Source organism: Ictidomys tridecemlineatus, chromosome 11, assembly GCF_052094955.1.
Source record: "Ictidomys tridecemlineatus isolate mIctTri1 chromosome 11, mIctTri1.hap1, whole genome shotgun sequence".
NCBI classification, from domain to species: Eukaryota; Metazoa; Chordata; class Mammalia; order Rodentia; family Sciuridae; genus Ictidomys; species Ictidomys tridecemlineatus.
The window spans coordinates 46,889,938-46,906,957 of NC_135487.1; the positions used below are offsets into that span (position 1 = coordinate 46,889,938).

At 39.1% G+C, this 17,020-nt stretch overlaps 1 protein-coding gene across 6 annotated transcripts in view; it reads left to right on the forward strand.

The window, feature by feature from the left end:
- Positions 1-17,020, forward strand: part of Nfia (nuclear factor I A) — a 561,296-nt gene that overhangs the window by 202,898 nt on the left and 341,378 nt on the right. For 4 of the 6 annotated variants that reach the window (XM_021726814.3, XM_040288754.2, XM_040288755.2 and 1 more), the window contains exon 2: positions 9,043-9,574. In XM_021726814.3, coding sequence (XP_021582489.1) covers positions 9,043-9,574 — 532 coding nt within the window. Of the gene's footprint in view, positions 1-3,252; positions 3,689-9,042; positions 9,575-17,020 lie in introns of those variants that run through there. The other 2 variants (XM_078026374.1, XM_078026373.1) reach the window with 2 other exon arrangements.

Below are 17,020 nucleotides of genomic sequence, written 5' to 3' on the forward strand. Positions count from 1 at the left end.
CAAGTGACCAGTAGGTTGAAACTAGAGAAAGAAAATGTTGGAAAATGCTAGTTAATAAAGTTAGTCTTGGTAAGAACTACAGAATAAATGGTGTTGTCACTTATGAATCCCAGTGCTATCTTCACTACTTTGGGTATTAAAATCTAAATCATATTAATAAGATCTCCCTATTAAGTAACCTCCAAAAGGAGAGGTATTTGAGATGTACATATAAGTGAAACCTTATTGACGTAATTTATATATCTAAGAGGATTTCACTAAAGCTGGCAAGGTAACGTTTCTGCAAATAAAACACAGTAAATGCAAGGCTGGGCTCTGTGCCAGGAAGAATATGGATAGCAGAGAGCATGACAGGAGCCTCCTTTGCGCAGAGACAATCCCATTTCAAGGCAGCCTCCTACCACTTGCAAAATAAATGATTGGAGCAGTTATTTCCAATAAGGGGTTTATCCTTCCTAACAATGGGCCATTTATATGATTGCAGTAAACTAGTTTTCATACTTCACCTGTGTTTCTTACCCTGCCCTGCCTCCCTTAACTCCATCTCTGCTCTCTCATGTGTCTTGGTATCTTTGTGAACTCTGGACAAGGATTTACTTTTGCAACCAGGGAAGAGGGGAGAGAGTTGGAAATGTTTTTTACCCCCAGTCTGCCCTTTGAGGAACATCTGTTTCTTTGTGTGTGTGTGTTTAAATTTATGCCTGTTGGAGAGAAAGTTACCAGAAGCCTTTCTGTAACTGTAACTCTTCTACTGTATTTTTCTCAGTCTAGTTTCCAAAGGCTGTAGTTGGAACTGTGCTTTGTAGTGTATCCCCCGCCTTCCACCCCCCTCCCGCGCGGGGGAGGGAGCGGGAGCTGGCGGAGATAGGAGAGAAAGCAGGAGCGGATATGAAGGGCTTTGGTGCTGAACTTGGATCCAGCCCTTGCCTAGAGGGCGCAAACAATCGTCCCATATCCAAAAGTCTTACGAAGGGCGCCAAAAGTTACTTAAGATAATATTGCTAACCGCAGAAAGCTGGAAATCGCGGGCATATCCACTGCTGCAACAAAAGAAGTTTTTAAAGTGGAAATATCAGCATTAAATTACTTTCCCCCATTAAAAAAAAAAAACAGGGCGACGTGCCAGTCCCTTTTTGAAAAAAAAAATCTTTTTTTCTTTGAGACTCAATCAAAAGTAAGAATCTTTGCTGTTTTGAAAAGAGGCAGAAGTGTCTTTTAATACACCCCCCCTCCAAAAAAAAAAAAAGATTTTAATCTGCTCTGGAAGAGAGCTTCCCAAGAGTACACACTCGAAACAATAACTTCTCACTGTGCCTCAGTTACATGTTGGGACCGTCAGCCAGAAACTTCTATCTAGGAAACTTGGAGCGCGTTTTAGTTATAGATCCCAGCAAATGTTTTCGTGGCCAGGGATGTTCTCTGTAACTGGACTTGGCTTTTAGGACGTTTCTCCCTTACTGAAAACCATGAGGAACCAAGGAAATGCAGTTGATTAGTATGGAAAAATGAACTTTCCAATTAAAGATTGAAATTATTTTCCTCCACTACTTTATAAATAATCTGAGAGATTTTCAAGGATATTCAGGAGGAGAGGTGTGTGTGGGGGGGTGGAGAATTGTTTCTGAGTATTGGGGAATTATTTTAGTAGCAAAGCAACTAGAGAACAAGCATAAAATAACTTTAGACAGATGCAGAATTATTTCAGAGGATTTTATTTAGAGCAAGAAACACATTTCTTGCTCCTTCACCAAAAAAAAAAAAAAAAAAAAAAGAAGAAGAAAGAAAATTGCCTCAATGAAAGTGGCCTTACACATCATTCACCCTCATTTGCCTAGTGGGAATTTCCTCTTTTCAGAGTCTCTCTAGCTATGTCACCTCTACCAAGGAACAGATTCCCCTGTCTGTGTGCCAGTGTCCGATTCAATGTGATACCTTCCTCTTTCCTTTTGGAATTTTGAGAAGGGTTGGCAAATGCATCAGGCAGCAAACTGTCTTAGGGACAGAAGAAGGAGAAGATGAGATGGAGATTTGGAAGAGGCAAGTATATATATACATTTTTTTTTTCCAGGAGAGAGGAGAGCCTAGAGAGAAAATATGAAGTTAAAAAAAAAAAAACTGGAAAAGCAGGCTTATTGGCAACTTGCCAGACCCTAAAAACCACCCCCCTTTTCTGCCAAAACAATACTTTAGCAAACCTAAAATAATTGCAGGAAGCTCTTTTCCATTTTAAGAACTATTACCTGGGGGAGGGAAAAAGGGGATTCAAAAAGGCACCCTTCCAGTTATGTCCCAGGTAAATGGACCATAAGGATAACCCATGTCCATTTCTGGGCATACTGTTTGTAGATCAGAATATATCCCTTCCCTACGGGGATATTCTTTCATATATATTTTTCCTCCTAAAAAGAAAGAAAAAAAGATGTCCCAGCTAAACCACTGTTGGTTCTGAACGTGACAGAACTTTTTGTATGGCATCTGTGTTCAAACCCACTAGTTACAGAGTCCTGGGAGGGAGAACGCTCATTAATCTCCGCCTTCCTCTCTCCAGACCCCCCCCCCATCTCCAATCCGGTGAATCTTCTGTGTGAAATTATTCCTCACCACCCCCGCTTCTGAATGCCATAGGACTGAAGCTGCCCAAAGTTTGCAGGATTTTGTGCATAATTACCTCTGCCGACGAATCTATTCCCACAGAAAGCTTCGCTGGAGAGATTACAATGCTTTGAGCCGTACCGCATTTCAGAGGGGAAAAAAAGTTACCTAGGAGGTCTGATTTTTAAAAGAAATTTGCATACATGCAAATGTGTCGCCCGGCCTCCTCCTCGGTGCTCTTCGTGCCCACACAGTGGCCCAGGGGGTGCAGGGCGACCTGGCAAAGTTGCCCAAATCCTCCACCGAGGTCCGCGAAGGTCTGCGGCGGGGGTGGGGGGATGGGGATGAGGAAAAGTAGTTTTGTTTGCTTAAGCACATCCTGTGGCAGCCTATAGCTGCCCGGGAGTACAGACTGTAACTGCTCCTCACTGCGTTACCCAGTAATGCGCTGAGCGGGGAAGGGGGGGCGGGGGGGGCGAGAGAGAGAGAAAGAGAGAGAGAGAGGGAGAGAGAGCGAGCTAGAGAGCGAGCGAGCGAGGGGGAGAGCGAGGGAGCGAGCGAGCGGGCGGGCAGCGCAAGCGGCCGCGGAGGCTGGGGACCGGGCTGGCCGCGCGGCGCCGCAGCCGCCCCCTCCCCCACACCTCCCCCCCCCCCCGCCGGCGGCGGCGCGAGCGGGCGGCGGCTGTGCGGTGCGGTGCAGAGCGGAGGCGGAGGCGGGCGCGCGGGCAGCTGGCGGGCACCCGGCCGGGCCGGCGCGGGAGCGGGAAAGGGTGCACTATGCCTTTAACGCCCGCGTACAGTAGACATGTATAGTGGAGTGTAGGGAAACTCTAGGCGGGGTTAAAGTTCAGCTCATGGAGCGGCAATAGCGCTGGCTGGCTGCAGTTGAGCCGAGTTGGAAATGTGAACGCAAGAAGCAGGCTTGATTTTTTTTTCTCCCCCCTTCTCTCTCTCTCTCTCCCTCTCCCTCTCTTTTCCTCTCTCCCTCTTTCTCCTCTCTCACCCACACTCACGCACACCTCCAAACCGCACACCCAGACGCACACGCACACCACACCGCCCGGCAGTTATGTATTCTCCGCTCTGTCTCACCCAGGTAAGCAGCTGTTTGGATGCGGAGGACTGGAGCAGGGTGTGTGTGGGGGGGTCTGGTAGTGGGGGCTTGTCTGGGTCTGGGCAGGGGGAACCCGGGACCGTCACGCAAGCTCGGCCCGGGGCATGTGTGTGCCTGTGTCTGCGCGTGTTTCTGTGTGTGTGCGCGCGTGTGCCCGTGGGGGGGCTACAGCTTTAAGAAAGTAACTTTGTTTCCATGCGGGTGCATTCCTCTTGCACGGCCATTTGTGTGGGCACATGGCTAATGGCGCCCTCTTATTAATGCGTTAATTAATATCGGGGCGACGGACTGCGGAACGGCGGTGTTTTCGGACGCCCGCACGTGTTTCAGCGGGGTTGCAGCCCATGACACGCTGAAATCTGGACTCAGCGTTTCTGCTGCCCAGGGCAGGGTTCCTGTAGTTCCGCGGCGCCCGGGGAGGGGGCCGTCGACGGAGCCCACCGCGCACCCCGCAAGCTCAGGGCAGCTGCAGCCCCCGGGTGCGGGGAGACGGCGGGTGCCCGTACCCATGGCCCGCTTCCCGGAGCCCGCGCCGCCGCAGAGCTCGCACCTCCCCAAACTCTTACTTTTGTTTATTGTTTGTCAGCCTTCGGGGTCCGGTCGCGGGAGGGACGCGGGCCGCCGTCCCGGCCCCAGCCCGGACAGCGCCCCTCGGACGCGGGCGGGCGGCGGCGAGCTCTCGGCCGAGCGGGGCTGCGTGGACACGCGTCCCCCCGCACCGGCCGGGTGGAGCTTTCGTCTTCGCCCCTCTCTGGTGGCTCTATCGCTCGCTTTCCCCGAGTGAAAGTTTCGCAGCCGGGACGAGGCCACGCTGCGCAGGGCGGCGAGCGGCAGAGGCCGCGGGCTGGGGAGCTCCGGGCCGAGTTGGGCTCCCGGCCGCGAGCCCGAGCAGCGGCCCGGGCCGGACGCGACTCCCCCCGCCGATGCCTCTGCGCTACTCCGGCCGCTCCGCGCGCAGGACGGGGGCAACTTTTCCCCTCCGACTCAACTCGGAGCGTGGGGCTCTTGCGCCCCACCGCCCCTCCTTTCCATGCCCTCCCAGTCCATCCCTCCCTTGTCTGCACCACCCCCAGGCAAAATATTGCTACTTCGCGGCCCCAAATCTGGTCCCTTTTGAATATATTATTTATTTTCTTTGACTAAAAGGCATGAAGTCAGAGTGGGTTTGCGTTAAATTTTTCTTTTTAAAGCAAAGTGTGAGCTTTCATACTGCTTTGGTACATTGCAATCAGACCATTAATCACCTACATGAAGTTATATGTTTCAAATAAAATGTTTATTCACCACTCCCTTAAAAAAAAAAAAAACCTGCTACCACTTCTTGCCTTCATTCAGCAGGAGATAACGGTTTAACCGGAATACTTTGGAAGGCTAAAAAGTATCACTAGTTTTCTCTCTCGATTCTGGATTTATTTCCCACATGACAACCCTTCTTATTGCAATATCTAACAGTAATAATGCCGGCTATTTGATCTCAGAAGACTCTTAAATGCATCTTTTATGTCGAAATGGTCTGTTTGGGATTTAGGCCTAGCATTAATAATGGATAGCAGTTGCTTTTAGTTATTGTAAAAGTTTTCCCCCTTAACAAACTTTCAAAGTTCCTATTTTAGTAACTTGTGGAAGTGTGGAATGAAACTTTTCCAACCACTTCTGGCAAGGTTCACAATTGCATATGGATAAGATGCAAAGTGTAAGATAATTTGAATGAATTAAAGACTGCAGTGAAAATGCTGAGATTCGAAGGCTGAAGTTCTAGCTGGCAAAAGTTTGCAACACATAGAACTTGTAGATAATACCAGTGTGCTGCAACAGAAAGCAAGGACCTTAACAGATACTTTAGTGTCTCCTTAAGTGAGTTCTGAAGTGATAAACTTGTATTTTGGGATTGTGCATATGTGAGAATTCTTGTGTATCCATGCAGGCCCAGGGTGTGTAGTCAGGTATTTGACAAAGTTGACTTCTATTGGTACCTGATCTATCATCACATTTAAAAAAGTTTTCTTTTCTTTTTTTCTTCCTACATATTTGGTAGCATTGATTGATGCATTCACTAGGCCTTCTTCTAAAACACCACTAATAGAAACATTTATTTGGTGTAAAAGTTTGTGGAAAAATGTACAATAAGTAGTGGATAAAGGCTCATTTATTTTATGGGAGGTTCTTTTAAAAATAATTTACAATTTATTTAATATTCTGGACCATTTATAATACTTTAGAGCTAGTTGTAGAAAGAAAAGCTTAGTAGTTTATTGCTCATTTTAAAAAAAAATCCAGTAAGCACAATGATGAAAGTACTCTAAGTGAAAGAACAAACTCCACTTACTTGTATATAATTTTACAAAACTTTACCAGGAAAATACCAGACAGCTTATTTTAATCAAGGATGGGCATATTATAACTAAAACATGTACCTGGCTATATAATGATAACCAGGACAAATTTATAGGTGAACCTTTAAAAAAAAGTAATTTCCAGAAATATCACTATTTTGTGGTTCTTAAACTTGGCTTGCTTTCAAACAGATCAACATTTAAGATGCTGATTCAAAGTAATACTGCTTTTAGAACAGGTTTTTAGGTTTGTTTTTATTGGTGGCCTGTAACATTCTCACCGACTACTTATGTAAACTATTCTTTCTGTTTTCTCTTGAATAATTTTAAATATTATATAGCTTATGGTATTTTGTTCAGCCATGTGATTTATGAGGGCATGTAATTTTTTTTTAAACCAATCATTTATTTTATCCCTGGACGTTTCCTGCAAGCTAGTGACACTCTTTAGTTTGATGTTCTGGAATATTTCTAACTATGAGTGGAGAAAGATATATTTTAAAAAATTAACTAGCACTGTAATTGTGCATGTGAGTAAAGTTATACAGAATATTGTGCACTTTTATTGGCACATTCTAGAAACCTTTGGGGAATAATATGTTATAAATAATTTTGGTGCAAAATTGGTGACTTAGATTATTCTTAACAACTAGTTGATATAGTTGGCCTCCTTTACAGATTTTTATGATGAGATATATGGGCATTTGGTTGGCAGGTAAACAAAATGCTTCTGAACACGAATGAACAGAGTTTGTAGTTTGCAGTTTTTTGAGGAGCGTTTTAAATATGTCTTCGGACAAATAAAATGCCATATTATAATATTTATTTAAAATATTATTAGCATTAATAAAACTTTCAGGTAATGTTTTAGCATAGATATGAACTGTTTGGAGCTAAATTATTCCTTGCATTATAAAATGGGGCTGAGACTTTAAAATGAAATCCTCCCTTTGGTGAAAGCTCACTGTGTCGTTGAAGGGAGACTCCAGTAGTTCTTTGCGTAACGCCACAGAATCTTGGTCCCCAGCATGTCCTGTATATATAAGAAAATCAGTCAATGTGAAGGACTGTTTCAAAGTTAAAATTTGTGTATTTAAGAACATTTCAAGGATGAGCTCAGAATTTAGTAGTGTTTAAATGCTCTGTGGTTTGGCATATACCTTTAGCAGATAAACTGTGACTCGCCCCCTATTTCTTCTAAAGTATGGGAAGAAGAAAGATTCTCCAACATCAGAAATTTAAAAAATGCTAATGGTTTTTGGTAAAAATAATATAATTCTTATATTTTTCTTTTTTCTCCCTCCATTGAAGAATGCATATGTGTTATGAAAGCTGACTACTTCTCTTCTGGATTCTTTTATTGAAAAAGAACAGTTTTCAAACTTAAACTTGAAACATAGAGCTTAAAATTCATGCAGGGAGAAAAAAATTAATGTCAATTATTGCAGTGATTTACTATGCATTACATTTATATATATTTGCTTTTAAAAAACCAGTCATATACGGTGCTTTGAAGGCTGATTATAATTTGTAAAATTTTAACATATTTGACTATTAAAATATTTTACCAGTTTATTCTCAGTTTACATTTGAATACTAAACAATTTAATAATTGCCTTAATAATAACAATATTTTAGACATTAAAATTACTTGTGCATCAAAAGTATGTATTTAAATCATTATAAGAAACCAAAAAAAATACATTTTACAATATTTATCTTATAGCCTTTAAAAGTCATCAAATATCTCTTTGGTTTTCTCATCCTCAATTATTTAAAAGTAAATAACTTATCTTTTGCGGGCAGTTATGTGGCAGAAAGAAGTCATATAAGGTTAGATAAGGTTAGCATGGATTAGTTAATTAGAAGTTAGATGTACTCTGAAAGCTTTGTGGAGGTTACTGTATAATTTTTTCTTTATTTTTATATTTCCTAACCCAATATCAGTATAAAACCCAGCATTTTGAGTAAAATAGGAAAAACAATTTAAATGCTTTAAGTTCAATTTTATTTCCCAATTACCTGAATTTAAGAGGATTTTTCTGGAGTCTCATGAGCATGGAATATACTAGGTTCTCTGTTTCTCTATGAGAAAAAACTGGAATAGATTTCCAAAATTAAATGATCCATTTTTTAGGCACGATCATTACTGAAGGCATTTCATAATCACATCAGCAAATTTAATGCATTTAGTTGTAACAGTATTGTCATAGTGACGAATTCTGTTTACTCTCTGGCATGTACACTATTCTTTGTCATTTTTTTCTTCTTTTTGTTTAATTCCTATAGTATCAGCAATTATGTCTTGGGCATACATTTTTTTATTTTAGCCTAATAAATATCCAATTCTTTTGTGTAAGGATCTGCCCAATTTTTCTAATTTTCTGACTCAAAAATTATATGCAACTATAATATTTAAAAGAAGAATCAAGATATTACCAAAATGAATAAGAAACGGAACAGTCTGCGTGCAATATTTTTAGAGGGAAAGCCTTTGTTTTCATTGATGGTGGAGATGATTTTTGCTCCTAGACTTCCATAAACATTGACTGGCATCTAAATGTTTAGGATTTGCCAATCTGGCGGCCGGGCCCTGGCTGTACTACAAGTGGTGAGGTCAAGGCTGGGACAAAATTAGATATGCCTTTCTTGAAATAGGGTGAAGATTATATATTTTTATAAGCATTTACATGAACTTCATTTACTATCAAAGGGATTTGGGGACTAGGCCCAACAATAGAAGCTGATATGCTTTAGTGAACATATGAGAACATTAAAAAAAAAATTAGCAATTTTTTCTTACCAATCATGAGAAATGATACTGATAGTTTTGTCCCCTCTCCCTTTGACTTCCCTTAGGGATTTGATGTATGATTTAGGTAATACAATGCTTGAATTGAATTTCAGGTGAAACGAGGAATATTTTTAAGGTAATTCGCTGAAGAAAGTTGTTTCCTCTTCTTTTCAGGCTATTCATATTTTTGTTTTGGTCCCTTTCCCTAGGATGAATTTCATCCTTTCATCGAAGCACTTCTGCCCCATGTCCGAGCCTTCGCCTACACATGGTTCAACCTGCAGGCCCGAAAACGAAAATACTTCAAAAAACATGAAAAGCGTATGTCAAAAGAAGAAGAGAGAGCCGTGAAGGATGAATTGCTAAGTGAAAAACCAGAGGTCAAGCAGAAGTGGGCATCTCGACTTCTGGCAAAGTTACGGAAAGATATCCGACCTGAGTATCGAGAGGATTTTGTTCTTACAGTTACAGGGAAAAAACCTCCATGTTGTGTTCTTTCCAACCCAGACCAGAAAGGCAAGATGCGAAGAATTGACTGCCTCCGCCAGGCAGATAAAGTCTGGAGGTTGGACCTTGTTATGGTCATCTTGTTTAAAGGTATTCCGCTGGAAAGTACTGATGGCGAGCGCCTTGTAAAGTCCCCACAATGCTCTAATCCAGGGCTCTGTGTCCAACCCCATCACATAGGGGTTTCTGTTAAGGAACTCGATTTATATTTGGCATACTTTGTGCATGCAGCAGGTAAGTGCGATGGTGAGAATTTCTTCTGCTTTCTTTTGTGTGTTTCTTTCTTGACCGCCTGTGTGTGTGTGTGTGTGTGCTCCGCCATTCTTGAGCTCTCCAACTTACAGGCCGCTTACATAAAGCCATTATGGTTTCAGAGATAGACCAAAGTCAGAGAAGCCTGAAGGCCTGTGTCTGAGCCTTCATTCAGGTGGAAAAGCCTAGCTTTGAGAGAATTCCAAGTTCAGTTCTTTGGGTAAGTGGTGCTGTCAAGGTGTTTGTATCAGACAGGTGTGAATTGTAAGTCACAGTTCTCGTTGAGGGGTGAGAGAAGCCTAGTGAAAAACCCTTGTAATAAATAGTGTGTTTTAACTGGCATGTGATCTATTTAAAAAGCATTTAGTTTGGTGGTGAGGCAATCTTTTTAGTTGCTTTTCTGTGGGGAATGTATTTAACCCACTGGGGCCTCTTGAACCCCCTGCCAATTAAGAAGTTAGTTGGAAGTAAGATTGCTATCAAATTGCTGATCATTTATGAAGGAAAGATAATCATATTAATACCCAAGCTTAGTAGGTTTGTATTTAGGAATTCTCAATGTCCTCTCCAGTAGGTAACCAACCAAACTAACTCTGTAAATAAATGATGGAAGGGTTAATATTAAAAATAACCTGCCTGTACAATGCATGAAAATGCTGAGAAGTCACTATTGATAATTGAGGCAATGAGTTGTTTTGATTTTTTTTTTAAAAGAAATTTGTTATTGTTTTTTAAGGCGTGTTTCACCTGATCATGTTTCAGTATTTAGAACAACATTCGGGATAAAACTATTGAGGACTGGATGAAATAATGCATTTTTACTTTGTTCCTTTCATCTTGTTTTAGACAAAAGGCTCATTGTGTTATGGGAGAGCTCAGGTCTTGTGTAACTTGTTGACTTTTTATATGTACATATCGGTCTTGCTAGATTGCCTTCATGGCAGTTACTTGAGCCAGATGGAAGAAAGTAAGTTGTGGAATCCTACCAGTGGATTGTTTGGGGTTTGTTTATTTACGTACTTTGTCCATAGAGGAGAGAGAAGATAATATCTATAAAGTCAACACTGCACTGTTTAATAAAAATTTTAAGTTCTATAAATGTTAGATGATTTTTAAAGAAGTCAGCTGATATTCTATTTGCTATTTTTTTCGATATACGATTTAGAAAGAACTTTTGTTATCCATCTGTCCTTACTTAAGAAACTGGAGAAATTAATTTTGCAAGCATGTCACATCATCATTTGCATTCTGTTGGCAGGGGATAGATGAGTATTTTAGAAGATGTGCTCTGTAAGCGTTTCAAATATTTGGGTTTTTGAAAATGTATACTTAATTATAAGAAGTGCCTGTTGCTTTTGCCATTTCTGGGTAGCAAAAATGTAAAAGCAATACTTCTCAAATGATCTCTAAACAGGAACAAATAGCCTTTCCTTAACCCTCTTTTACCCTGCTGTTAGTTTGTTTTGTTTATGACAAAAGCAAAGTTAAAAATTATTTTTATTTATTTGCATATGTAAGTGCATGAGATTGCAAAAAGTATATGTGTCACAAGGGTTTTCATGGAGCACTCTTTCAAAGTTTGTGTTTATCTTTTAGATATTTAGAAAAATGATTTATAAATTATAGTGAATTCTTTAATTGGCCAACATAGAAACTTGAAGGTGCCAACAGGTGATATAGATCATTTGTTTGCTTCCTTACAAGATAACATGAAAATGAAATGCCTGTAAAGTTTTTTTTATCAGCACAAGCAGTACCTGTTCTTTCGATTTAAGCACATTTCCATTAGATTTAAAGAAATGCAACCTTTCTAAGCTATTCCCATTGCATGTGTTACCTTTCCTTGTCCGTGGTTTATTATTATGCTGTTGCTTCAAATCCTTGAGCTAACGGGTTGCAATTGCCGGTTGTGATACCTGGAGGGGCGAAGTTGGTGAAATGACATTTAGAAGCTTGCTTAGGAGAGTTAGCATCCTTATTGCTTATGAAAGATTTATGGACAGCAGTGTGGATCAGACTACCTTTAGGATTGGTTTTCCTGATGTATCCCAGAATCCCTCGTTATGCCTGAACACCAGCCAAATGTCTGGCCATTGGTTTCCACAGGACCGCAGTAATGGCTGCTTCTCTGTGAAAGCAACAGGAAGGTTGCAAAAGAGAGTAGTAAGGGCCTTTTGTCCGAAAATATTTCAAATTTGATTTAAAAGATTTAGAGACCTGTTATTTGTTGAAGGGAAGCTGCCAATACAAATATGAGGTAGATCGGTCAACTTCCATACAACCGATGTGACAAGCATCTGTTATAATACTGAAGATTTGTAAACACTAAACAATGTTTTTACCTCCTTAAAAGTTTTGAGAACTTGCCAGTATTGGCAGGAGGCAGACACTGAAACGTGCTTTGAGATACATGCCAAAACCATTGTGGCCTTTTCACCTATAGTGCACTTTTTTTTTTTCTTTCTTTCTTTGAAAATATTGAATTTTTTCCTTCTAACCTCCTCACCCGCACCATGACTATAGAAAGGAGATCTTTTCTTCTTAAAAATATCCACAATAATCAGGGCTTTGTGCGTTGGCTGCTTGTTTGAGAAAAAAGTTGAAATCTTAAAGAATATTGGAAGCACATGCAGAATCTATCATTTTTTAAAAGCAGAAGTGATTTATTCTAAGGCTTATTGAGATGCTAAAGTATAATACATAAACTACATTCCAAAATTTTCCCTTAAATCCAGTGGTATTAGAACTGTGTGAATTTTGTGGCTGATAAACAGTAACATGTGTAGTGAAATCGGAGTGATTCCATAAGCCTGAGAATTTCATCTCGTTAAAAGTATAAAAGAACAAAATCGTTTTATGCCCTTAATTTGGTCTCTATTTGAGTTGTCCTTCCCATGGATCATATGACAACTTGGAGATATTATGGTTTTGTGGCAAATGGTTTTCTTTGTGGGCGTGTAACAGTAAAGCTAATTTATGACCAGTCTTTACCAGATGATCTGTATCAGAATCTACAATATACCCGGCACGTGGCAAGGTCACAATTTAAGTTGTTAAGGTCATAACCTTAGCCACCAGGCATTTGACCTTTTAGATAAAGTTAACCTTTGTTCATTAGTAGGCACTCAACCGAGAACTTTCTGGAGAGTTTTTTCTTTTTTTAAACTGCTTCTGTATAACTTCTGGTAATGTAATCAGATTTTACAAAGATTCTCATTAGAGTTAGTTAAATTTTGCAAGATGTTAGACTTTTTAAGGATTCTTCTCTTGGACTGATCTATATTGCTGTATTTATGCCATAGAATGACAGTGTCACCTTTTTATATTTGGTAGTTATTACCTGTTGTGGGGCAGGATGAAAGCTCTGAGGCAGCTGTGTGATGACATTTAAAAACTAAAACAAATCAAATTATATTTCATTCATCTAGAGCCTTTGCTAGTTTTCAACTGGGTTAGACCCCAAGGCTGAATCACAATGAGCCATTTTCTCTTTTTTCAGGTAAAGAATTTTCTAAGATTGGAAGTATTTTTAATGATCTTAAAATTTACTTTGAAAGACTAGTAAGTGACCAAAACTTGTTAGGTAATTTCTGTAACTGTTAATTAGCCAAAACCAAAGCTAACTGATATTGTCCTAATGGCATTTTGGGCACTTGTTATTTTCAAGGTAGAAGGTGGAGATTACTGTACAGTAATCTTTGCTACAGTGGTAACTGATTGCTCGGCCTACACTTGATTGTGCTTGCACCAGGAATAACAGAGATGTTTCAGGGTCTCAGAACTTTGATACTGGTACAGTAAACCTGTACAGCAGCATTAATGATTACCATATTACCTGTACCATATTGTTCACTTAATTATGCTGTCGGGAATGCTCATTTTAAATTAGTTAGAGCATTGCTAGTTTTGCTCTGATACGCCACATATTATTCCATTTCAACCAAAAGAGAGATACTCCCATTCAGGTGCATTTTAGTTTTATTTTGGCTTCGTGATTGTCATTCCTTCATATAGTAATAGAGAAAGCCGTGATATGCAGATAGACCAGATGGTCATGTTGACAGATTGAGAATTCACTTCCTACTGCTTCAGAGCAGGTGTAAGATTAGGAGTGTCTGTGAGTGTGTGTGTGCGCGCGCTTCATGTGCGTGTTTGTGCACATCCAGGCTGTACCCAGAGTGCTGTTTAAGCAGTGGGAATGATTCCTTTTTTAAAAAAAGCTAGTATTTTAAATACAGAATAAGTATATGGATAAGGTTACCAGTACATATAGAATAATCATTTAAAAAATTTAAATGAATCATGTTAGATTGTTATGATTATTCATAATAATTGTATGCCAACTTAATTATGGTAATGTCTTAATTTTTAGGTAACTTACCACATTAGTTTAAAGAAGTATTACATATGTAGAAATATATTCAATATGTTCTGTTAGCAGGTGTGTGTGTGTGTTTATGCTCAAGTCTAGAATTATACGTTATATAGTTAAACTTCTTCAGTACCTTAATGAACTCCTTAGCAGAAAGTTGATCCTATGCTTTATAGTGATAAAGTATGTTTGGAAAAGGCAGGGTAAGACTAATATTCCATGATATTTAAAATAAAGAATAAGAATTTCGTTGTATTTCAAATTCTTACTGTAAAGATAAACTCAAGGTGGATTTTGTGGCTGATGGATCTATTCAAAATACATGCACATGTTTTAAGATTTTAAGTTTATCTTTTAATTATTAAAAAATAACACTAGCAACCAATAATCTTGGGATAATTATGGCTTTGTATCCTTGAGTGTTTTCTGCATAACTTGAGGACAGTGACAATATCCTTTGTCTAGAATGTGGTAATAAAATCCTTCACCTAGAATGTAGTGAAAAAGATGGAAGTTCAAAGGCAGAGAGTATATAGGAATAGAGAGAAAAAGTTGTTCTGGAGTTAAGTCTTTGAATGGAGGTCAGTTCATTTATGGCTAAGAGGTTTGAGTGTATGGGTTAGAAAATTTCCCAATGCTGCTGGCATGGATTTGCCTTGTCTTCCTTTCCACCCAGTGATGAATAGCATTAATTTAAACCTATTTAAGGCTAGTGTGGGAGAAACCACAGCCTTTGTTGTGGTCAGTGCTGTACACAGTAGGACTGGGTGTTTCACTTGGTTAGGGCCTCAAGCTGCTTCCAGAGGATGCAGAACAGTCTGCCGGCTTTTAAAGTCTTGCACAGAAGCAGTGGCAATTCTAATTGCTCACAAATGTCAATATAGATTATTGAAAACAATTCTGAGGATTAGAATAGAAGAAAAAAACATAAAACACAGATTGAGTTCAGCAAATGGGCTAAACACTGGTTTATTACCATTCCAACAGTAATTTCCCCATGGTTATTTAGCGGTCAGAGCCTGTTTTAAATATATTATAAATTGTAAATCCTTTAGGGTGAGAGGGGGAGGAAGAAGTCAGGTGGAGGAGGAACAGAATGAATGAACTGGCATTCTCTGTTAAGAGAAACATAAAACCGTGAACTTAGTGGCAAACGGAGATGCCCTGAAAGTGTTTCGGTTTAAATAATGACTGTGAAGAGATCTCGGGCAGTGAGATGAAAAGTGGAGAATTTTATAATCCATTTTCCCATGATTTTTGTTTTATATAACTTATTTCAGACTAAAGAGATTATTTAGGGGTTCAGGACTTTCTGCAGAAATTTTTAGAAAGTTTAGCAAAAATTCTTTCAGATTTTGAGAGTCCAGTTAGTCACTTTGGGGTACATATAATCTTGGTTTGGGGGATTGGGGTTAAGGAAATTTTGTCGTTTATTATTTTCACTATTTTGATTTTTAAGTTGCAAGCTAGTAGTGCTAGCTAGCTTTTAGTTTCTTTTCTGCTAAGGTGACTGTAAGAGATATATTCTTCATCAAAACTTTGGTGTCCTTAAACTTAACAGAATTTTCTTATCTGCTACTTAGACAGAAATGCCTTTTTTCTTTTAAGTTTTCTTCCAAATATTAGAAAACAATTATTCATGTTTTGTTATGGTAATTGCACCGTGTAAAAAGCACATTTTATCTAGTGGAATTAGTCCTCCCATTAATGTTCTAGTTAAGTAAACATGGCTTTTGAGGCAAAGAAATGGTAACTGCAACAAGTGACAACTGCAGCAGCTCTATAGCAGAGGACATTTTTGCTGTTCAGTTGGCAAATCAAGCCAAATAAGATAAAATGGAGAAAAAGAAGTTCGTTTGTGCTATGTGCTTTGACGAGGGTTGTTCTTTAAAATGTAGTGTGGGCCAACTCTGGACTGATTAGGATGATCATAATAACTGAAGATTAAAGTGGAATAGCTTTAATGTTCTTTGAGAACTTTAAATTTATTCCTCTTCATGTCTTTCAGACACTTCCCTAGTGGTAGATATTTTGGACCTAGATCAATTGAGAGTAGAGAAAAGGATATGGAAGGAAGGAAGGAAGGGAAAGAACTTTTATTGAGTGTCTATTCTGCATCTGGCACTGCACTAAGTTTTGCCATATATGTAGCTTGCTCTTTTCTTTTCCCCTCCCTCCCTCTCTCCCTCTCCTTTCCTTCCTCCCTTCACACAGTTTATGAATAAAGAATGCACTCTGCATTTGAACAAATGAGAAGGGAGTCTTAGAATGGCCAGGTTACTTGTGCAGAGCAAGATTCAAACCCAAGTCTTCTGATTCCAAATAGTATGCTCTTAAAAGAATTCAAATAAATTTTGTATCCTTCTTTACAAACTCTTGCCTTGAGTTGAATATTATTTAAATGCCGTCACACACCTGTCTTTGAGTAAAAGGGAAATACACAGTCAAAATCTGAACCTTCTCATGGAGGCATTTTACTAATGAGTCTAAATCTTAGCCAAAGAAGGAGACCTTACTTGGGTCAGGGTTAGGGTCAAAAATTCGGAGTAACGTATTCTATCTTGTTTTTAGAATGTTGAAGTTTAGTGAACGCAAGCATTATGACACAGATTTAAGATTTTTTTTTTTTGGTAAAATAATATTAGACAAATGGGTTATAGATGCTTTGAAATCTTTGAGTATTAAATCAAGCATTTTAAAAATTCATATTGCATATAATATTTTACTGTGCATATATATTATATATACAAGAAATAAATATTTTCTTTCTGTAACGATTACCTTTTAAACTTTGTTTTGAAAGATTTTTTAGTTATGACCTTATATATAATTATTTAACAGAAAGCAAAAATCATGTTTGAGCAAAGAAATTTTATTAGTTTAAAAAATTTTAAATTTAGAATAGAAAGAAAAAAAATTAAAATGGGGACAAATGCCCTTAAATGACTGAGCCTTGTTTTCATTTTTAAAAACTTAGACATATTAGTTCTTAATGACTTTAGTACAAAAACTAACACCCTTAGTTGATGCAAATTTTATGATTGTAAATAGAAAAA